Here is a 24358-nt window from a genome sequence, read left to right on the forward strand (position 1 = left end):
TTTAGACAAAATAGCTGCATGGAAAAATATTAGCAATTGAGCCTAAACAATAAAAGTGTGAGGTTGTGTAATAAATCAGACAAACATAATAGCTGTTGATTCAGTTAAATCCCTAAGAGTTAAAATTGCAAACAACTTAAATTGGAATAATTACATAGAAAATGCTGTAGGAAAGGGAAGCTTAAGATTGCATGTCATTGGCAGAACACTTTCGGGCAACTGAATATGTATTTGTATCCAGGCAGAATGTGTGGTGTCACTGCCAGACACTAGACTTGCTAGGTGGTAGTCTTTAAATCGGCTGTGGTCCGTTAGTATACGTCAGACCCACGTGTCGCCACTATCAGTGATTGCAGATCGAGCTCCGCCACACGGCAGGTCTAGTCCAGAGAGACTTCCTAGCACTTGCCCCAGTGGGACAGCCGATTTTGCTAGCGATGGTTCACTGACTACATATGCTCTCATTTGCATAGACGACAGTTCGGCATAGCCTTCAGCTACGTCATTTGCTACGACCTAGCAAGGCGCCATATTCAGTAATTAGAATGAATTCTGAACAGAGAATAATGTGAATCAAGTACCGTCAAGAGCGACGTTAATCATTAATGGATTAAAGTTAAGTATCAAACTAATTATGTCTGCTTTCTAAATTCTAATTCCTTGTCATGTTCCAGACCTCACGTCAGTATAGTTCTTCCCTCCTCACGCTAGCCTGCTTGAGCTAAAATGCGTGCATTTCAGCCTCCTCTCGTAACACGTGTTGGCTCTTCTGCCAACACAACAGAATGATTGTATTTTTCAACACAAAGAAAGCTACACCAAGGATATTCTACACCATGATGCATGGCATTAATTCTGTAGTGGTAGCAGTACCAATGGATCGTTGTCATCATGTATATGCTGGCATGCACAAAAATGGTCAAAAGGACTTGTGTAATATCCCATACAGACAAGTTGTGCATATTTTGATGTATGGTATTGGTAGCAGGAACACAACCAGACATTACCTTCCCAATCAACAATAACAGTCAACACCTAAAGATGCTGAAAAAGATTCATTGGAGTGGTGTGAAAAGAAAAATGATGTATATTAAAGACAGTGCAGATAATGGACTTTATTTTCCACTGAAACAAGTAAATCAACTCATGGCATACATTGCTGCAGATAATGGAAGTGATGTAGCAACCAGGAAACCCACAGCTGCTTGGTGTTAAAGTGAAATGAATCAGTTGTCACTTGAAATTCAACTAAGCACAACTTTGAACATAATCTGATTAAAGAGTTTTCTCAGTGATTTGGCTTTATTTAGTAACCTAAAATCAACTTCACTATGAAGCTTATTATAGACCAAGAGCTTCACCATAAAAGTAAGCACATTAATGTCTATTACCATTATGTGTGTAACAATTACTATATAAGTAAAACAAGTTTGTACTGTAACATCTAAAGGTCAACAAGCTGCCATACTATAATAATAAAGCCAGTACCAATGGTGATACTTCAAACCCAGAAAAACATGCTGAATGTCCAAAGCATTCAGGACATTATGGAATTCTTGATGAATGACATCCTATTGTTGCCTAAAAGATGGAGAAGAGTTCTAAATACACAGTAACAAATTTGATCCTCTTTCAGTGGGAGTGTTAGAAATATTTATTTTGTATTAACTTGGTGAAATCATTTGTGTTGCTCATCCTTTTTATAAATTCTTTGTGTGTTACACTTCCTTGATTTGTAAAGAGTCTTTGGTGTGTGAGCTGACAGTATCTCTGTACGAGGATTTTGTATTACCTGCACTTGTGTGGCTTGTTTGCTTCTATTATTTGATCAATATACAAATTCAAATCAATAAAATTCAAGTCAGTGATTTTGTTAGAGTGAAACACAATTGGCATACAAAATAAAGATGTGTTGTACATATTGGTACTTGTTCTAATGCATTTTTAAATTGTGAAATACAAATAATTTAGCTTGTTAATATATGTCGTTCAGTTCACTTGTTTTTCTAATCTCAGAGAAGCACCTTCTGGAATGTAATGTTATACACCAAACAAAACAGAAAATTCACTAGAACTAGTTTGAGTGTGTAGTAAATTAACACCTACCTTTATTTGTACCATTTAGCATAAACCACCTTGTAGAAAAGTCCCATCCAGATTCTGCAGCAGCTTTGAGTTCAGAATAAAACTCATTTTTCTCTTTCACTGTCTTATAGATCCTTGCGTTATGGGCATCCTCACTGTAAATAAGAATTAAACAATAACTTTATGTGGCAAGGTGATGAGTAAGCAGTGTTCATTAATGAGCAATATTATCAAACAGAATAAACATTTTTGTTGTGTGTAATAATTATCTGAGGAGAAAGTTCAGTGGCAGCAACACAAGATACTAAAGTGTTAAACTTGCTAATCATAAATCTTCAGAACACTGACAAACACCATGGAAAACGAAGAGGAAGATTTGGGATTAATGTCCTATTGATGACAAGTTCATTATAGATGGAGCACATATTCAGGTTAGGGAAGGAAATCAGCCATGTTCTTTTCAAAGGAAGCAGTCCAGAATTCACCCTAAACGATTTAGGGAAATCCTGAAAGACATGAATCTGGATGGCTGAAGGAGGATTTGAATCCGCCTTCTCAGAAAAGACGATAGAGGTTTTAATGAATGATCTATTAGTTCAGAAGCACTCCCCTCACCACAACCTCACATCCCATAAAATACCAAGTAATAGATCTAATGATAAAAATATTGCAAGACATTGTTGCTACCTGACTTTTTGCTTCCTTTTCATAGTTCTGAGAGACTATAAAAAGTCTTATCATTGTGATGACTACCAGGTGGTGGTCACAACCAATCAGAGTATTTAATGAGCAAGGTGGCACAGTAGTTAGCACACTGGACTACCATTCAGGAGGATGACAGTTCAAACCTACATCCAGCAACCCTGATTTAGGTTTTCTGCGATTTCCCTAGATTGCTTCAGGCAAATGCCAGGATGGTTCCTTTGAAAAGGCATGGCTGTTTTTCTTCCCCATCCTTCCCTAATCTGAGCTTCTGCTCCATCTCCAATGGCCTCATTGTTACTGGGATGCTAAAAACTTATCACCTCCTCCTCCTCCTCCTCCAAAGGATATTTTAGTAAAGGCATTAATATTTTTACATTTAGCATGTTGGTGTATCAGTTTCCAAATTACTCAGCTAATTTCTGGAGAATAAAGTATGATGGCAAACCAGAAAGCCTTTGCCCCTGTTTTTTAGCCAAATTACAACTGTACATGTGAAGTCAAAATATACATTCCCAGCAGTGGACCTTTCCTGGACTTCCTCAACATTATCTATCAGGGGCTATGTAGCACAACACTGCCGTCAGTTGTTCAAGATGGTGATTGTGCTTCACACATCCAAGGCATATGAGCAATGAAGTGTGATCATTTTCCTTGGAGCAAGGGACTTACACCCATCAAAATCAACAGGGAAATGCATCCCACATATGGGAAAAAGTGTCTCACTTTGAGAAGTGTGAGGTAGTGGTGTTGCGAGTTCACAACAGGCCATGAAGACATGCATGACTATGAGTGTTCGGGGATGCCATGTACATTACTGGCTGATGATAACACTTCCTCGTGGTAGGTGCAACCATCAGTGCCAACTGTTATTGTTCTACACTACCACATTTGCAGGTTACCATCAGGAAGAAGCACAAAGGGATTCTCAATGTGGACAATGTGGTTATGCTCCATGACAATGCAAGGCCACATATGGCAATCAGCACCACTGACAAGCTCCAGTCACTTTGCTAGGAAAGTGCGGACAACCCATTATACAGTCCAGATCTTGCCCCCTAGTGATTTCAACATTTTTGATCTGCTGAAGAAGTTCCTGGCATGACAGCAATTGACATGCAACTATGAGGCCAAGACAACAGTCCAACAGTGCTTCCACAGTCAGCTGGATGAGTTCTGCCACAGAGACATCTCAAATTTAGTGCTGTAATAGGACAAATGTCTTAACTGTTGTGGGGAGTATATGAAAAAATAGTGTAAGGTACGTAGAATAGTACATATACTTGTAACTACCTGTATGTACCTTATTTTGGCTAATAAAAAATAGGGGCAAAGACTTCACCTTTGTAGCATGAAAACTGTGACTCTCTACTGACAACACAATACTCCCGCCTCCTTTTATGTTGGCGGGGTCTGCCCCTTGTGACAGCCAGTGGTCAATACCGCATTGAATAAGGGTGTCCAGATACTTTTGATCAGATAGTGTATGTGGATACAAAGATAAGTGGTTAGCATGGACATCTGAAGACGGTGATAGAGGTGTACTTTATTGTCTCTTGGCACACGCCATACAGTACACACTGGAAGATGTGCAGCAGGAGCTATGTGATGGGTTCATGTAACTGGAAGATTCTCCTACATGAGTGGCAGTCAATCTGGTCCCTACCACCCACTAGAGAGTGTTCCAGCTCTCATGGCAGTCGATACGCGTAGGGTTTTAAAAATATTTTCATTACATTCAAAAAAAATTTGACATAAAGTATTTGGTAAGTAATGATAATTATTATTATATCATTTAACTTGCTGTAACGCTGCTTTACAAATTTCACATAGTAAATCAACATTACTGTTGAATCGGTGGGCTTTTAGAAAATTTTACTGCTAATGCAGATACAAAAGTGGGTGGTATGTAAAAATGGTTGACTACTCCTGTTCAACGTGATCCAAAACCAATTCTTCTATTGTCGGTGTTCATTTTTTAACAGTCAGGCTATCTGTCGTTGGCTTTAACGATTCACTCTTCTATCAGCATTAAGAACTGTACTGAAATGTTGAAAACATATATAAGGAAAGTTTTCTCCCTACGTTTGGTTTTTGTCAAATGACAGTTTTTTTGCCGTGAAAAATAAACAATGTTCTTGTTTGTTGCTGCAAATTTTTCCATTTCCCGACTGTGGTACAGTTAAGGTAGAGGTCTTCAGCCTTTGGTTTCCAGTTTGAAATTTCTGTGTGACACCCCATCAACTTGAAATTTGGACTGATGTGTAGAACACATGGTATCTGTTTAGTCTCAATTTACAGCAAACTTCCGAAAATTGTGTATTTAAAGTCTACTAGTAAATCTGTGAGTGAAATTTATTCTTTTTCATTCTACAGGGTTTCTTCCCGTTCTGTTTAGGCTTGCAGCATGGAAACAATGATTGCTTGCGTGCCACTGTGCGTCGCGTTATTAACCTAATTTTATTTCAACAGATTTTACGGATATTAAATGTGGGAAACTGAAGAATATTTGGGGATTCCGTCGTGGGAACGGTGTCTTGCTATTTTCCAAGTACGTTTTCGGGAGATGATATAAAACTTTTAGAAGCGTCTGCCATTTTATTTTTTGCGACACTGCTGTTACACACCTTCCCCAGACAAAGGAGCCAGGGAGCATTCGCAAAACACTTCTTTGTATACATTCGATGTCTCCCTTTACTCAACTATCTTAGAATGCCCACTTTAAAGCAACAATATTTCAAGGCAATACAGTTATAATCTCTTATCTTACTTCAGTGAAATTTTTTCCATGAATAGTTATGATCCAGGAGCAGGAACAGTGCTCGACTCTTCATTGTTAAGTTAGTCATGCTGAGCAAGTCACAGATATTTTCAACGATCGTCGGAAAATTCACAATGGGCGCCTATCATCCGAAACTGGTCGTCAATAAATCTAACTTGCTAGTGAGACTGTGCCCTACATACTACACTACTGGCCATTAAAATTGCTACACCAAGAAGAAATGCAGATGATAAACGGGTATTCATTGGACAAATATATAATACTAGAACTGACATGTGATTACATTTTCACGCAATTTGGGTGCATAGATCCTAAGAAATCAGTACCTAGAACAACCACCTCTGGCCGTAATAACGGCCTTGATACGCCTGGGCATTGAGTCAAACAGATCTTGGATGGCGTGTACAGGTACGCTGCCCATGCAGCTTCAACACGATACCACAGTTCATCAAGAGTGACTGGCGTATTGTGACGAGCCAGTTGCTCGGCCATCATTGACCAGTTTTCAGTTGGTGAGAGATCTGGAGAATGTGCTGGCCAGGGCAACAGAAGAACATTTTCTGTATCAAGAAAGGCCCGTACAGGACCTGCAACATGCGGTCGTGCATTATCCTGCCGAAATGTAGGGTTTCGCAGGGATCGAATGAAGGGTAGAGCCACAGGTCGTAACACATCTGAAATGTAATATCCACTGTTCAAAGTGCCGTCAATGCGAAAAAGAGGTGACCGAGATGTGTAACCAATGGCACCCCATACCATCACGCCGGGTGATACGCCAGTATGGTGATGACGAATACACGCTTCCAATGTGCGTTCACTGCGATGTCGCCCAACACGGATGCGACCATCATGACGCTGTAAACAGAACCTGGATTCATCCGAAAAAATGACTTTTTCCATTCGTCGTTGAGTACACCACCGCAGGCGCTCCTGGCTGTGATGCAGCGTCAAGGGTAACCGCAGCCATGGTCTCCGAGCTGATAGTCCATGCTGCTGCAAACGTCGTCGAACTGTTCGTCCAGATGGTTGTTGTCTTGCAAACGTCCCCATCTGTTGACTCAGGGATCGAGACGTGGCTACACGGTCCGTTACAGCCATGCGGATAAGATGCCTGTCATCTCGACTGCTAGTGATACGAGACCGTTGGGATCCAGCACGGCGTTCCGTATTACCCTCCTGAACCCACCGATTCCATATTCTGCTAACAGTCATTGGACCTCGACCAACGCGAGCAGCAATGTCGCGATATGATAAACTGCAATCGCGATATGCTACAATCCGATCTTTATCAAAGTCGGAAACATGATGGTACGCATTTCTCCCCCTTACACGAGGCATCACAACAACGTTTCACCAGGCAACGCCGGTCAACTGCTGTTTGTGTATGAGAAATCGGTTGGAAACTTTCCTCATGTCAGCACGTTGTAGGTGTCGCCACCGGCGCCAACCTTGTGTGAATGTTCTGAAAAGCTAATCATTTGCATATCACAGCATCTCTTCCTGTCGGTTAAATTTTGCGTCTGTAGCACGTCATCTTCGTAATGTAGCAATTTTAAGGGCCTGTAGTGTACATTCTGACTACTTGTTGTCGCTGCGTGCCATCTTGGATAATATTAGTAAGTTACGGCCGTTATATTGCGCAGAAGATACGTGTCCTTCTAGCTTATTACTTTCAGGTTTGAATCTGTACTCTAGAGACAGGGAGACGCACACCATTAGAGCAGGAGGCAAGGACAGGGAAGCTGGTGACGCTGTGGTGAAAGTATTTTCCGAATATTATTTCGAGCAGCTCTTGAGTCAGCACACCCGTAACGGAAACGTATTGTATCTGCAGGCAACAAGTGCCGCGTTCCGTCCCAAACGGGTGAATCGGGTCAGACTGACCTCCGTGTCATCCACTGACAATGGCGTCATCGGATGCGGTGTGGGAGGAGTATGTAGTCAACGCTCCAAGCGTGGAGCTAAAACACTAGTACAGACAGAATATTTCCACTTGCCTGGTATGCTTTCACGTGTGCTTTCAATCACTGAAACCTACTCTGTCAAATATCTTTTATCTCTACTTTCAAATGGTTGTACCTTGGAACCCATTTCCGACAATTTGTCCATACGACCTGCTTAGCTCCTTATCCTCTCAGGGATTGTTTCCTGCAGTTTCCCCCACTTGGTAAAATCATCCTGTATAAGTGATCTGGCGGATATCCTTTGTAGCAATATGAGACTGTTCACAGTTATGCACAGGGAACTGATATCGTTTCCACTCAAGCAGAATCGTTTCACTTAGGAGGCTGCCTCTTTCTGCAGTTAGAGGCTCGATATGCTCTATCCCTGACTTGCCTGCAGTGGCGTATGTGGATGCAATAATAACTTCTTCTGATATATTTTGTTACAAAGCTGCAGTTACTGGTGGTAGGCATATAAACTACGAAAATAATAACTCATGTTGTGAACCAGAGCCCAACGTTATCCCATGTATCGTGAAGACATTTGAAAGTATAATCAGGCTGTCTTGTACGCAGAGAAAAACGAAAATAAGTTATATAGCTATCTGGAACGTTCATGTTCCGAAGGTCTCTTCCCACTGACAATATTGTTCCAGTCCGTTAAACATAACGGCAAGTAGGATATTTCGCATAGTAGCTTTTCACCCTCTCGAAAATTACCTAACTGTGAGTAATTTGTTTGTTATTAAATTGTAAGCATTGTGAACCGTCATTTGTCTCCCTATTTTTAGCTTCCGTGCAGTACTCCTTGTTTAAGGTACTTTGAAAGATGCCATTTAACCTCTCTTGACCCATGAATTTGAAGGGAATTCTGAATGAGGCTCTAAATTGACACCTCATTTGTCGTTCATCGCGAGTGGCTTCGACTGGTGTATATTCGATACTGTTCTTTCCTGACAGGCAGTGTGTCAAAGATTCTCCCAATGCCGCCCTGTAGTCACACGGCTGGGCGTTCTCAGAAGGCAACAGCAGCGGGAATATTTTGTTGATGCTAAGTTTCACAGCAGCTGCAAATTATACAAATGACAAAACCAGTATCATACAGTATCAGCATTGTATCGTAATATATTATCATCCAACTACTAGTTTCAGTGTTAGGTCATTCTCAAGTGCTACGACATAACGACTTTGCTATGTATACATCAGACAAAAAGTAGATATTGCACCATATGTTTTGTCGATGTGATAGCTGGCCTCATCTGATACTACGTGGAAAACAACTTAAAGTCACTCACTCAAACAAAACTACCTAACAGTGCAGCTGCGATGGAGACATGGCTTCGACGTTTGCGCAATAGTAGCAACAATATTTTTGCAAATTCTGCAACGCCTTCATCACCAAGGATTTTGTGCCTCGTGAACACTGAGGAATAGCTCAGCTAAGCGAGGCAGAGACGTTATTGAAGGACCCATTCCATCAATCGTTTTCCCTGAATATAAGGGGAAAATCCTTAATATATGGTACAATAGAAGGTATCATCAGCCATGCACTTTACAGTGATTCGCTGTACATGGAAGTGATGTAGGGAAAATACCGAGAACCTAAATCAAAGCAGCAGGTACGTGCTCTGTAGCCCGCTCGCCCGGAATTCGAATCCATCGTTTTACGGACTGCGCCGTTTAGTTAAGTATCGCAAATAAGACACAGTCAGAAGAAGATTTACCTAAAGGTTCATTAGCTCAACTGCCTGATCTACTGACGGGCAAATCTGCACTTCATCCGCATTTCAGAGAACCATTATCGTGGTCGTGTATTATAAATGTAAGAGAAAAAAATTAATACTGCTTCGCTATCAATGTCAGATATCACTTAGAATGTCAGATCATTAAGCCGTAGAACGACAGTGGACTAAGGGCTGCCTTACTCGTATTCAACACCCAGACTGTGGGGCAAACGAAAGCTTACGAAGGAGACAGGACTGCTTTTCGTTCTTATGACGTTTTATTCACACAGAGTACCGTGACACCTTCTCTGCTCCATAGCAAAATCACATTTCAGAAAGAAAAAAATACAAGATTCACAAAGTAGAAGACTTAATGCAATTCGTCTAGAATTACTTTTACAACGGTCAGGATGTGGTTATAAGCCTGTTTGCTTACTATTGTGTAAAAAATAGCAATTGGAATGTCTGAAAGAAAAGTAAGGACACGTTATCCCGCATGAGCGACAATCACTCGCTAGCAGCGAGTACCGCTTCAGCTCACAACATGCACACATGAAAACGTGAGGTGAACGAAACAGCCGCGTACACAATAGCAATGATCGAAGTTTTATAATTTAATGTGTTTTCGTATGTTATAAATCAAGCTTAACTTTGGTAGTGGACGTGCAATCCTTAATCCCTGAGTTTTCAACAGACTAACTTATTTCCCAAAAAATCAAGCAACTCAGACAGAGCCTAGATAATTCTAGAATTTCCCAAATATTCTACTTGTTGTAGTGAGAATTAGTAAAAGACTATTCCAGGGTATGAAACAATTATTACAGGGAGAGTACCTTTACGCCGTGTGTAAAACCAGAATTAAGCACAGGACGAACAAGGAGCTGAACGAATCCAAGTTGTCAAGCAGTGTTCATCCCAGCATTATGAGAACAGCAAGGTATGCTCAGTATCTTCCAATGGACGAAATTCCTTTCGTCCAATTGTAGCGTAGAAAGAAGTCGCTCCTCTTCTGGAAAGCTGGTTACCCGTCCTGCAGTTTCCACTGTTTCCTTGCTCCTCCACTTAGATTTTATTAATATTTATTGGACATAAATAAGGAAACAGCCAAGTATCACCAGTAAAGTTAGTGGATGCAGATAGTTATCTTAACGCTAAACAATCCATGCAAATCACCATGAGAAAGAAATGCAAATTTTTTAACTGAGTGACTAACCTGTATGATTCTGGACGAGGCCCGCTTGAATCGTCGCTGTATCTCGCCAAGGTGTACTTCACTCCATCTTTCTCGACGGTCACAGTACGATTCTTCATCCAGTAGTCAAATTCTCTCTCCAGTGTTGATATACTCTCGTTCAAGAAGTCAATGTCCTTTGTGAATTCATAGTAGCTTTTGAACATAGGTATGAGTAATGGAGGATGTGAACGCATTATGTAGTAAATCCTCCCACCATTTGGTACTAAACCATAGGTGTTGACAATTTCCAGAAAATTTTTCAGCATTCCTTTAACGGTGGCGTACATTTCACTGTACAGGAGACCTCTTGCGATCCAGTAGGAGTCCCAGTAGTAAAACTCACGAAATCGACCTCCGGGGACGATCACTGGATTCGGAACGTAAATAATTGAGTACTGTTCCGGATGTTCCCTGACGTCATCCTTAATCTTCCTCCCAAGGTTTTTCCAAAAATGGTTCAGCTCTGATGCCCATTCGCGGTACAATGGGTCATTGATTCTGTCCAGGAAAGCTGGATTTTCTACCCAGTCCACTGGATCCCATGGCTCAAACTCACTGCCAGGAGGGTCGAACGTAGCATTCACAAACAGTTCGACTTGAAGTTTATCTGGCATTCTGTTTGTTCTGTTCATGAATTTTTCAAAACGTTCCAGTGTTTCATTTGGAGAGAATTTCATCTTCATGTCTACAAATGTTTTGGAATCGTCGTGTACGGAGGCCATTTGTACCGTGTGCAGGAGATCTCCATAGCAATAGATGTTGCTGAAAAGAGAGAAAAAAACCGTTAGCAAAATGATTTATGTCATACAGGACATTGTCTAAATGTTAGAATAATTTAAAGACATTTGCAGAAAAAAACGAAGAATACCAATGCTAAGAAAAAAATTGTTACAATGTGTAAAAACATTTTCGTTACGAACTCATTTTTGTTTACAGTTAATTTGCAGACCAGTCTCAGAATTTAATGTCTCACTAAAATGTGAATTACACCTTGCTCGAAATACGACATTTGGTCTTGGATATTGCCTCATATTCAAATGGTAAGAGGAGATCAATAATGTCTTAGAGTTACTGCACATCAATACGTGTCTATTTGAAAGCTCTTTTATTATCCTCTAACACCCGCAATAAGGATAAAACTGAATTAACCTAAAAAATTATCTGAGCCGTCTTGGACTTTTCAACGATGTACTTCATTGATAAAGAGTCCTCCGTGACCAAACCACACAGATTCTGACGAAGAATCGGAGCTTTCGATTACTTCCGTCGTCTTCATTGTCAAGGGTAAACAACTACACTGATCAACACTGATTTTTCTTTTTTGATTATAAGACTTGTTTTATGTTGACTTCGTTTACCTGAATCCAAATGTATCAATATCTGTGTCCTATCACACATAGTTTTTTTATAATTTTAGTATTTGCAATTTAAACGTCTTTAAAAACGCAATATGGCCAAAGTTAAGGGCGAATTCGAAGTAATTAATTTTGCATTAGTGTATATTTGCAGTTAAAAATATTGTATAGTACATATCAGCAGGTGGTACCACTTTCTACTGTTATATTGGTAGGAATCAGATATAAGTTAGTGAACTAGTGCCCGCAAGAGTATCTAGAAGAGTGGTTCAGTGCACTATTTTATTTGTTCAAAGTGTTTATCTTGCATTTATTTTGGAGTAAAAATTGGGGATCAGGATACTTTACTTTACTTTTTTCGTGTCCGGAGCTGTCAATCTTCCGGCACAGTGGTGAGTTTGTTTAGACAGAGGTAGTCTTCATGTTTTAGTAGGCTTGTCTTTATCAGACTGACCTCTACGCGGGATACAGCAGTTCTGATACGGGTTAGCATTTTCCATGACTTGTAGTTTAATTCAGCACCCCTTGGCGGATGTTCTGAAACAGGGTAGCCGACAGGGGGTTCATCGAAAGTGTAACTGAAGAACCGATATCTTCATTTTAGTCTTTTTAATCCACAAAGTGTACCGTACAGTGGATGGTGCTCATCAAATGCCTTTTTGAACTGCTCGTTATGTTCATGAACTCTCCTACGAGACTTGGGACTACTGAATCCTGCAGCTTGGTACAGCTTTACCAGCGGTGTGGGCTTCATGCATCCTGTGACTAGCCTACATGTTTCGTTAAGGCTTATATCTGTGTTCTTTGTATGCGCCTATCTAGATCAGACAGGACACGCGCAGTCAGCTGCGGAAAAGCAAACTGCTAAAACGGTGATTTTAAGCACAATAAGTTTGACTTCCCACTTACTGCCAGTTAGCTTTCTAAGGATATTTTTCCTTGCAGCTACCTTATTTTGAGTTTTTACACAGTTATGTTTACATGTGAGGGACCTGCCAAGAGTCACTCCGAGATATGTTGGCTGGTGTGTGTGCTCAATGGTAGACCCATTCCAGTTAACGTGCAGCTTCCTATTTGTTGGGCGTGTGTGCAGTGAAAAGCGCGAACTGTCGTTGTAGAGGGATTTAGTTTGAGAGAGTTGTCGTCGTAATATGTTGACATAGCTTCTAGGGTATTCTCCAACTTTACCTCTACTTCCTCAAAGGTTCTTCCCTGCACTGTGATACCCAGCTAAGGAGCAATCGTGAACCCCTCATAAAGTGTGTAACGTTCATGTTGCGGAGATAAGAAAATGGTAAAAGGGAAAACTGAACTCCCTGAGTTTAGGAGTTCCGGTGGTGTTGCGTTCACCAAAAGAATTTCTGCATTTGTAAAGTAAAATGTTTCAATATGAAAAACAAAAAGAGAGTTATTTATCCTGATTTGGGGTCTGCTAGAAGACCTGTACGACACGGCAGATGCTGCATTCTGAATCAAATTGTACGTCAGATGAGCCTTCTGGAGATTCTGATTGAACTTGAGCTAAACGATTTGGTCACATATTTAAATATCCCAAAGAATACTTCAGAACTTCTAGCTTCAAGGCTGAAAGAGAAGAACTTACGAGCTCCAGGAACACGGGTAACACGTTGCAAACACAAATAGAAAGGTTTGGGACTGTGTTTTAGGCAGAAGCACTCTTTAGTATACTGCACTGGGATTTCAAACCTCATTAATAAGTGAGGAGCTGAGTACAAAACAGAAGACTCGAGGCTCTTCATTGACTCAAGTAAGAGAAGTTTAAAAGGTGTGTTGCTACATAACAGCAATATTCCTGCATCAGTTCCAGCCGCTCATTTTATCCATTCCAAGGAGACGTATGAGAATTCTGAGCTGCTATTCGAAAAAAATAAGTTACAGTCTACATCGGTAGAGAGGCACAGGATTTGAAGATTTTGTGCATGTTGTTAGGACAACAGCAAGGTTATACCAAATACCCAAGTTACATTTGTGAATGGGACAGCTGAGATAGAAAGAACCACTGGACAACACGAGAATGACCTCGAAGAAATGCAACGATTCTAGGATCCAAAAATATCGCAGGAAAAAGCTTAGTAGATACCAAGAAAATTCTGCTACCACCCTTGCATATTAAATAGGGGCAAATGAACCAATTTACCAAGGCATTCCAAAGAGACGCACTCGTTTTAAATACTTAACGAACGAGTTTCCTGCGCTCTCAGAGACGAACGCCAAAGAGGGTATATTTGTAGGGCTGCAAATCAGGGAACCAAGTAAAGATAAAAGTTTTGAAGAATGTATGACTCATCAAGAAAAAGAGAGCTTGATTGGTTTCAAAGTAGTGGTTCAGGAGTTCTTGGGGAGGGGGGAATAAGAAAGACTCAAACTATGTGGAATACGTGAACAATATGCTGGAAAGACATAAAGTCTTAGCACGCAACATGAGTCTGAAGGAACATTTCCTTCTCTCATATTAGGCAAGTTCCCAAAAAACCTCGGGACAATGAGTGGAGAACAGGGTGGGAGGTTTCACAAAGGCATTAAAGAAGTGGTAAGTAGGTATCAGGAGCGATGGAGTTCATGCATGACTGTAAACTAGTATTGACTGCTGCACCATGATAATCCCGCACAGCACAAGAAACCACGTGGCACAAGAAGTTTTTCATACAAACGGCAGAGGTACTACAGACTTTATCACCTAAGAGAACAATTGGATAGACTTTGGGATTTGTTCTTTGTAAGTCTTTAATTAGCGTGTTCTCTCTCTTCTATGAAATGCAATAGAATATATGTTTAATTCACGTTTAGTACGTTATATTGATATTATAGTTCATACGAAATGCAAAATTGTAGGTCTACAGCATGTTGCAAAGTTTTATTTATTTTAAAAACTTGATGTAATACATGGAAATGGAATTATATTCTGTTAATGATATATCTTTAACATACAAAATAAGTTACTACATTTGAAACGGGTATCCATTTTCTTATTCTTCTTCCTTTTCTTTTTTTTCCTACCTGTACTATCAGGCCGCTTCGTCAGAGACTTAGTTATCGAAGAAGCAGCATTTGTTCAAATCTGGCGTACAAAATATTGAGGCCAAAGACACTTGTTAAGTACGGTGTATAAATAAGCACCGTGCACACAAAGGAAACTTACAATTAAAGTTCAAAGGTGGCCGAAAATGTCGACGTAGAGAGCAATGCGCCCATCACCATCCTCCTAGAGTGACCACTGAATGTGGTGCCTTCCGCTACTAGTACTCGATACTTATACATGAGAATTGTCAACACCATCCACTACATTCCAGAAACTTTCCGTCCTCAAACTCTGTAAAAAGAATATCATGACAACGTCGACATTTAGTCTTCTGACAGTTACAGTCATGGAAATAGAAGAAAGCACTGGCCCTTCATCCGAAAAAAAAGAAACATCTTACCATCGAGAAAATTTCATTCAGCTTATCGAAATGAAAACGGCATTAGCGAGCAATGGGACAGTATATTGTATTAGAAACTCATACTGAAGTTTCTCTCCTGAACACCACCTTGCAATATCCCAGATATAGTTTGGAACATGATTATGTATGTGCCGTGTGTTACTTCTTCAACTAAAGCTGTATTCGATGATCAGCATAAAAGTGTCCGAGTAACTGAGTACTAAGGGCAGTTTGGCACTTCTGGAGAATGACACAAACAATCCACTGCAGTGCGACCTGTTCGTATACTGTATTGCGCAGAGCACTACCTTGCAATACAGGCAAGGCAGATTAGGATCAGTATAATGTTTTTAGATTCATTCCACACTGTTTTAGATAAATACCGGAAAAGTACTCCATATCCTCATAAGAAGCGTAATGATTTATACGCCAAAACACAGATAACAAAATTTACGTGGCCCTCACACAGATTGCCCACATGTCTTTCCCTCGCGTCTAAGGTTAACATGGCGATGTATTATCAGCAAGAACATTCGGCCACAGAAATAAAATAAAGGCATCTCGGAAAGGAAATTAAAAACCGTTCCCTGCATCTGTCTGAACTAACATTAGGAAACAACAAGATGGACACAGTAACGAAACTGAAGATGCCATGTGGAAAAAAAATGTGTGATTTCTTCATGCTTTAAGATACAAAATAAGCATACTTTATTTTACGTTTCGGTAGTCTTCATTGCACAGAAAATTCAGGAGTTTGCTCTTAACAACCTGATCAGAGTAGTCATTTTACTGGTTAACAATAAGAGTTACTCTCAATGTGATTGCGACTACTTCAAGGAACGAAGTTTCTCATGTATCGTTGTCTTGGAGGTTTGCGGCAAACGTGTGTCGTAATTTTCAGCTCTCCACAGCACTAAGCGGCTTACGTAGAATTCTAAGTGCGCTGCTGAAGAGCAAGGACTTCATGAGGAAAGGACCTGCAACCATTTGTGGCTTGTTTCGCAATTTTGGCTAGTTAGAGGTTTGAATAGCTGCCAACATCCACAAACTACTTGCTGAGTATCATGTTGCATCTTACAGTTGGACACGAATATTGCCAAGCCACAGAAACACACTCCTAGTGAGTTGAAATTCATCGAGAGAATTCGTAAAGGATAAGTGGAAAGTTATCTTAGTTCAGATATCTGAAGAAATGAAACCAAAGTACTAATCGCGTTTGGGCGCGTGCTTCCATGTATCACATACAGGATGTTTCTGTGATGATGATACAAAAGTTCAGTGGTGATAGAGAATGGCAAATGTATCTATCTGAGGTAGGGACACGAATAACACTGAAATTTTCTAGTTTCCTCATAAAACTTCTGGCCAATTTGCCGTTAGTCTGGTAATGATGATAAAGTAGGTACATTTTTCAAATAATTTTATTTATCTCACAACTTACACAAATTTTTAAATTCTCAACAGTTTTTCAGAATATCGTCCCATAAGTTCACGCGGTCGCATGAAGTTCCGTCGTACCCGTTCATACAATACCAGTTTTGTAGTCAAGACTTTTACATTACCCTGTAGGAAAATGTCAATTGGACCAGTTCAGGCGAAAGAGATGTCCACAAAACAGCCCTGGCTCTTCTCATGCATATTTCAGGGAACGTCTAACGTTTGCGCTCACAAACAAAATGTGAAATGTGGATTGGGGCTCCACTACGTTGGACCCACATACACTATGTGATAAAAAGTACCCGGACACCTGGCTGAAAATGACTTACAAGTTTGTGGCGCCCTCCATCGGTAATGATGGAATTCAGTATGGTGTTGGCAACCCTTAGCCCTGACGAAAACTTCCACTCTCGCAGGCATACGTTCAATCAGGTGCTGGAAGGTTTCTTGGGGAATCGCAGCCCATTCTTCAATGAGTGCTGCACTGAGGAGAGGTATCGATGTCGGTCGGTGAGGCTTGGCACGAAGCCGGCCTTCCAAAATATTCCAAAGGTTTTCTATGGGATTCAGGTCAGGACTCTGTGCAGGTCAGCCCATTACTGGGATTTTATTGTCGTGCAACCACTCCGCCACAGGCAGTGCATTATGAACAGGTGCTCGATCGTGTTAAAAAATGCAATCGCCATCCCCGAATTGCTCTTCAACAGTGGGAAGCAAGAAGGTGCTTAAAACATCATTGTAGGCCTGTGCTGTGATAGTGCCACGCAAAACAAGGGATGCAAGCCCTCTCCATGAAAAACACGACCACACCATAACACCACGGCCTCCGAATTTTACTGTTGGCACTACACAGCCTAGCAGATGGCGTTTACCGGGCATTCGCCATACCCACATCCTGCCATCGGATCGCCACATTGCGCACCATGATTCGTCACTCCACACACCGTTTTTCCACTGTTCAATGGTCTATTGTTTACGATCCTTACACCAAGCGAGGCGTCGTTCGGCATTTACCGGCGTGATGTATGGCTTGTGAGCAGCCGCTCGAGCATGAAATCCAAGTTTTCTCACCTCCTGCCTAAATTTCATAGTGCTTGCAGTAGATCCTGATGCAGTTTGGAATTCCTGAGTGATGGTCTGGATGGATGTCTGCCTATTCCACATTACGACCTTCTTCAGCTGTCGGCGGCCTCTGTCAGTCAACAGACGAGGTCTGCCTGTACGCTTTTGTGCTGTAAGTGTCCCTTCACGTTTCCACTTCACTATCGCATCGGAAACAGTGGACCTATGGATGTTTAGGAGTGTGGAAATCTCGCGTAGAGACGTATGACACAAGTGACACCCAATCACCTGACCACGTTCGAAGTTGGTGAGTTCCGTGGAGCGCCCCATTCTGCTCTCTCACGATATCTAATGACTACTGAGGTCGCTAATCTGGAGTACCTGGCAGTAGGTGGCAGTAAAATACACTTAATATGAAAAACGTATGTTTTTGGGGTGTCCGTATACTTTTGATTACATAGTGTACGTGTTATGGCAAGAGATCAAGTGGCGCATCTTTAAAACATGCCGTGAATAGTCTCTTAGAAGAATAATGAACACTGGTGCACTTAAGGTAGGGGAGCCAGACTCTGACTAAACCCTCCCACAAGTTATCTGCATATCTGTGTTAACTATAATTCTTATCAGAGCAACCACGACTATTGCGACTATTGAGAATTTCGTCTCTGGTGAAACAAGCATCTTCCGAAAAAAGTAAAGACACAGGAAAGTGGGAATGGATCTTACAGCCCCTCCCCCTTTCCCCCTCCCCCTCATCACCCATTGGCTCAACACAACGCGAGGTCCGACGACAACAGGAGTTGAAGACTACACTTTCTCTGAATGGTGGAAGAGTAGATGCTGTTTCTGTATTACAGCATTGTTTGCGGCACCCATTTGACGTGCTATTAATGAGTGCTGACTGAAAGCTCTTCATCCACGTGAGCAAGCACTGATTCTTCCCAATGGGGAGTCTGTGCAGTTTTTTGTTCTCCGCGGCCGTTGTATTGCAGTACTCATTGCCCCGTTACCCTTAATAGTTGGAACCCTGGATGCGTCGGACGCCTTCTACGTGGATACGTGACCCGATACAATCTGTCAGCTTCCATACGATTCCCATTTGCTTGTCATGTCTGCTATTTCCGTACCCGAGTGCAACGCCATTTCTCTGGGGCTGACTAACTACAGACGCCAACTTGTAAGAATAAACTGTAGTTTTATAGATTTCACATTTGGACTGACTATGTCAGCGTGGATACTACACCATCCGCAGGGTATTAGTGGAGTTTTCTGTCTACATCCATCGTGACACGCGTTTCAGTCGTTTCTGGACCATGGTACCTTATATCTAGGTGACATACATACCCTTCTCCATCATCACGAAAACACCCTGTGTGATTTGATAATGACACATCTTGCCATTGCTTCCGAGATCTTCTTCTCACTTCCCATCATACGCAGTCCACACGTAATGGGCATCTCCTACATCCACGTCTATATGACCACACTGCACACTAAGTGCTTGTCAGTGGGTTCATAGAACCACTTTCACACTATTTCTCAACCGTTACACTCTCCAATAGCAAGTGGAAAAAATGAAAACCAAGATCTTTCGATGTGAGCTCTGATTTCTCTTACTTTACCACGATGGTCATTTTTTTTCTATGTTAGTGGGAGTCAACAAAATATAACGGGTGATCAAAATTTGATTGCGCTGCTGCAGCACGACTCCGATATGGATATATACGCACCGAAATATAGGCAAGGGATTTCCGATGTGCGTGTGGTAAATGCACAAACGTGAAATACGACGAAGTTGTTACTAAATGCGCCCAAACTGGACCAACGTGATGTCGTTCTTTTCTTGGCTGCCGAAAGACAAACACCGGTAGACATCTATAGAAGAATGGCGAATGTTAGTGGGACAACATGTCTGTCGAAAACCAGTGTCGTGAAATGACGCGACAAGTGGTGCTGCTGCTTCATGATCACGCACGTCCCCATATCGCAAATGTCGTAACGCAGGACTCAAGAGGGAGACATATGAACACCATCCCTATAGTCCTGATCTCTCCCCACACGGTTGTTACGCATTCGGTCCCTTAAAAAATGCCTTGAAGGGTCGATAATTCCTGTCAGTGTTTACGGCGATTTTACCAGAGTTCCATACCGATTCTGGAATGTAAGTCCGTCGAACGCAAACTTTTGCATCGCCTCTTGTATTACCGAGCGAGATGGCGGAATGGTTACAGCATTGGACTCGCATTCGGGAGTCCAGCGTCCGGCCGTCCAGATTAAGGTTCTCCGTGATTTCCCTAAATCGCCTCAGCCGGGATAGTTTCTTGGACAGGGCACGGCCAATTTCCTTCCCCATCCTTGAAACAATCCGAGTTTGTGCTCCATCTCTAATGGCCTCGATGCCGATGGGACGTTAAACCCAATCTTCCTCCCGCTCCTTAGACTTTCTCATTCGAGGATGAAAATTTGTGACTGAAATTTCGTGAAAAGATCTTGCCACAACGGAAAACGCCTTTGTTTCAATGATTGCCATCCCAACATACGTATTACATGCTTCACACTCTCTCCCCTATTCTGTGATGAATCTCTTCGTGACACTTTTTAAGCCTGTGAAAGGATTGTGCATCTGTCACTCTGTCAAGTTAACCTAAATTGGGTCAGAAACGGTTATACGTCACCAATATACGAATAGCATAATTTTTGCTCTGCGTTTTAGTATGTTGACTGATTGTGCGTGATGTAGTCTATGATATATCTAAGATGTAAATGTGGAAGATGTTAACGTTTGCTAAAATGATTTGAAAAAACACCTAAAAGCACACAAAGGTGGGCATGTACGAGAGTAACAGACATTAATCGGATCCAAGGGTTCAATTTCGGTCTGCTTTACTACCCCTTCAACAGGATGTCGCTCTGTGTATTGCACAACAACCGTAGGTGTTTCTAAGAACTTCATCTCCTGTTATTGCTTATCTAGATTGACTATACAATGTCTGTTAAGATGCTGGATCTCAGAAAAATTTTGTGTAGTGGCAACTTTTGTTAGAGACGGAGAAAGTGATTACTGGAGGTCCTTGGATGGAAAGAAAAACCAAGAACAACAGACGTTTCTGAAACAGCAGAAAAAGTGGATTGGATCTTATTCCAGAAAAATGGAAAATAGTGTCCAAAAATGCGAGAATTGTAAAATAATTGAAGAGAGACAAATTGTAGTTGCTGACATAACGAAAATTGCCCGAAAGGATAAAGGGTTCCAGTGGCACTGACGCGACTTTTTTTTTTTTTTTTTAAGGAGAAAGGGCACCATTCTTCAGTTACTGTCTCTAACACCACTTAGCGGTAAAAAAGTCGTTACCTTAAAAATAGGGCAAGTGAAACTGAGAAGACTCTTGAAACATCGCTGATTGGAAAAACATTTCACAGTCAGGTTTAAGTAATTCGCAAGTGTGTCCATGACAAGCTGCATAAGGAGGAGGGGATTCTGTATTTCTTTACAAGTAGCGTTAACATCCCACAGACTGTCAATCTTGGACGGAAATTTACCCCGATGCTTACAAAAATAGAGGAGAGATTCAGACATCAACTTGCTGAAGAACAACATCGATATGGACTGATTTAGGGATACTATGGAACACCTAAATTATAATACTGCTTAGTGGAGAAAGCGTTACTACAATTTGAGAATGAATGACGCTTTTCATATCTCGCCACATAACACAAATGAAAAACTAGCTCTACGAAAAATAATAAGGGAGAAGAATCAAAGCGGTGGGTGAGATACAAAAAGAGAATTACGTGCAACAGAAGAAAGCACAGGAGACACAACAACACAAAGAGACTTCACCCAGTGGTTAAGACACTGGAATCGTATTCGGATAAAGCGAGGCTCAATTGTTCCTGAGACTATCTTGAACTAGGTTAATATGAGTTGACCAGATATTTTCATGAAACCTTCAACGGTCGCAGGTTCAAATCCTGCCTCGGGCAGGGATGTGTGTGATGTCCTTAGGTTAGTTAGGTTTAAGTAGTTCTAAGTTCTAGGAGACTGATGACCTCAGAAGTTAAGTCTCATAGTGCTCAGCCATTTTGAACCATCTTCGATACTGCGAAACAAATCTCCTCTACTGCATGCACTTTGCTTTCCAAATTTTGAGAGGTGGTAATATGCACAAAAAGAAAGAAAAAAACGTGCAGTAAACATGGGCTGTAAAAGTGCATACTTTATGATCTCTGAACACTTTTTCATTTTCGTTATTGTGAAACACATTTCTTCTACAGAACAAGGACAAGGACTCATAGCTCTTTCGACCTCCCCTCCCCCCCCCCCCCCCGCGCCTCCCAAAGAAAGAAATAATATGGAAGTAGAAGAGATTTGTTTCACAGTACCGAAGGTGAAGAAGTTCTCATAGTTCGTACGGTATGCATTTTAGATCTCATGTCTACTAGACTTTTTGCAAAGAATGATCGTTCCCGACTTTGTCCAATGGGCCGAGAAAACGTGGGCTCTAAAATGCACACCTTCAGAGCTAAAAGCACCACTGCAGACTTTTTCCTATGGGACAGGATTTTGAACTGCCATGTATAAAAAGAGATCTGTTTACAGTAATGTTACGTAACTTCTACTTACATATGTAATAACTGATTAAGATCAGGTCACAGAATATAATTTGGAAACGTATAGCTATTTAAGGACGACGCTGTATAAGCAGCGAACACAGCATGTGTCGTCGACAACGTTTCAGCTCTTTGTATGTCGCAAGTCCTTGGCCTGGCAACAGGGTGGCACTAATTCGTCTTCCGAGACTTCAGATACGTCAGGTGAGCGAATTATTTGCCTCTCGCAGTCTCTAAAGTGTGAGTCAGTAATCTCAAACACAATGTGAGCCTTCGACAGCATACGGCTTATTCGCAAATCTTCTCTCGGTCTCAGCGTAAAGATAAACGGCAGTCTGGTCTTTGCCCTTGCAGTGTTGTGCATGAAAAAAGAAGATACCTTTTTTCTCTTATTACTTCTTTAGTGGACGTCAATAGGTGTAAAACCGCAGAAATTTGTGTGTGTGTGTGGTGGGGGGCGGGGGATGTCCTGTGCCTTTATTTACTTACATCTATTTGCTTATCCCTTAGCCGGATCACGGATGCGGATACCATCCTTTGACACAGACATGCATTTTCTTACCTCTCTGAACATAACGAGCTATTCATACACCAATGACTTTTATACTGCCCCTTCGTACTGAACTTCATGCACAGGTCAACAGTAACTTGTGTGAAAGATATATCTGTACAATTATATTTTAATGATTTCTTCTAACTCCTAAAAAACAACTAACAGTCTGTATTCATAATGAGGGCAGTACTCTTGATCGCAATACGATAGTCGTTCAAATGGTTCAAATGGCTCTGAGCACTATGGGCTTAACTGCTGAGGTCATCAGTCCCCTAGAACTTAGAACAACTTAAACCTAACTAACCTAAGGACATCACACACATCCATGCCCGAGGCAAGATTCGAACCTGCGACCGTAGCGGTCACGCGGTTCCAGACTGTAGCGCCTAGAACCGCTGGGCCACTTCGGCCGGCACGATAGTCGTTGTCGCGATGACTGCTCCTGGTGTGCACTCATCAGGTGAAGAAGCTATAACGCGTAGAGTGCATTAAACACTCTTCACACTCGGATGCTGAGGTCAAGGAAGGTAGCACAGACAGTAGTTCATGAAATGAAACAGCCTTCGCGAGGAGTCCCACAGAACCGTCCAGATTACCGACGTCTGAAATTTTCGTAAACTCTTTAGTACGAATACTGGGATGGTTTGTTTGTAAAGGCCACTACAATATCCTTCTCCAGTCAGAACTAGTGCTCCGTCTCTAATGATCTCGTCGTTGACAGAAGGCTTAATGTTAATTTTTCTTCATTTTTCTCCTCGACTGCTGGATGTGTTCCCGCTGCGTAAGTTCCGTCAATGCCATAATATATATATTTTTTTATCATTATATGGAATAACAGCAGGAAAGCGATGAGCCAGGCAACACAGCAGTGCTGGCGTGCAATCTTATCTCCGAATCCTCTAGCATCTCTTAACGTTCATAGAGAAAAGCTAGATGGTTCCTTACAAAAAACACAATAATTTACTTCCACAGCCTACTCAAGTGCTCCTGACGATCAGGTACTCCATTGACAAGATATTAGGAAATAGGGTAGAATCCAGTTTAGTGATGTTAGCGAAACTGTGGGTCGTTGCCAGTTGGCTAATACTGTGCTAAAGATCACTCACTACAGTACTGAGATTTATAATCAGGGAAAGTATATTTCGATTTATTTTCCCACTTTCAATTTCCAGATGTTTTTAGTAGTGGCGGAGGAAATCTGTACACTGTCCGAAGTCGATTCATTACTTTCCGCTTGCACCATACGCTGAGGTGACAGAAGTCATGGGATAGCGATATGCACATATACAGATGACGCTAGTATCGCGTCCACAATGTATTAATAGGCTGTGCATTGGTGGAACAGCCATTTGTACTCAAGTGATTCATTTGAAAAGGTTTCCGACTTGATACTGGCCTCCCGACGGGATCGAACAGATTCTGAACGTGGA

General features: G+C 41.4%; 1 protein-coding gene across 3 annotated transcripts in view; it reads right to left on the reverse strand.

Annotated features, from left to right (window-relative positions):
• Positions 1-24358, reverse strand: part of LOC126470053 (trehalase-like) — a 251945-nt gene that overhangs the window by 117665 nt on the left and 109922 nt on the right. For all 3 annotated transcript variants that reach the window (XM_050097556.1, XM_050097555.1, XM_050097557.1), the window contains exons 2-3: positions 10450-11232; positions 2107-2240 (exon numbers count right to left, since the gene is read on the reverse strand). In XM_050097556.1, coding sequence (XP_049953513.1) covers positions 2107-2240; positions 10450-11232 — 917 coding nt within the window. The remainder of the gene's footprint in view (positions 1-2106; positions 2241-10449; positions 11233-24358) is intronic.

Source organism: Schistocerca serialis, chromosome 3 (assembly GCF_023864345.2).
Source record: "Schistocerca serialis cubense isolate TAMUIC-IGC-003099 chromosome 3, iqSchSeri2.2, whole genome shotgun sequence".
In the NCBI taxonomy this organism is placed as follows: Eukaryota; Metazoa; Arthropoda; class Insecta; order Orthoptera; family Acrididae; genus Schistocerca; species Schistocerca serialis.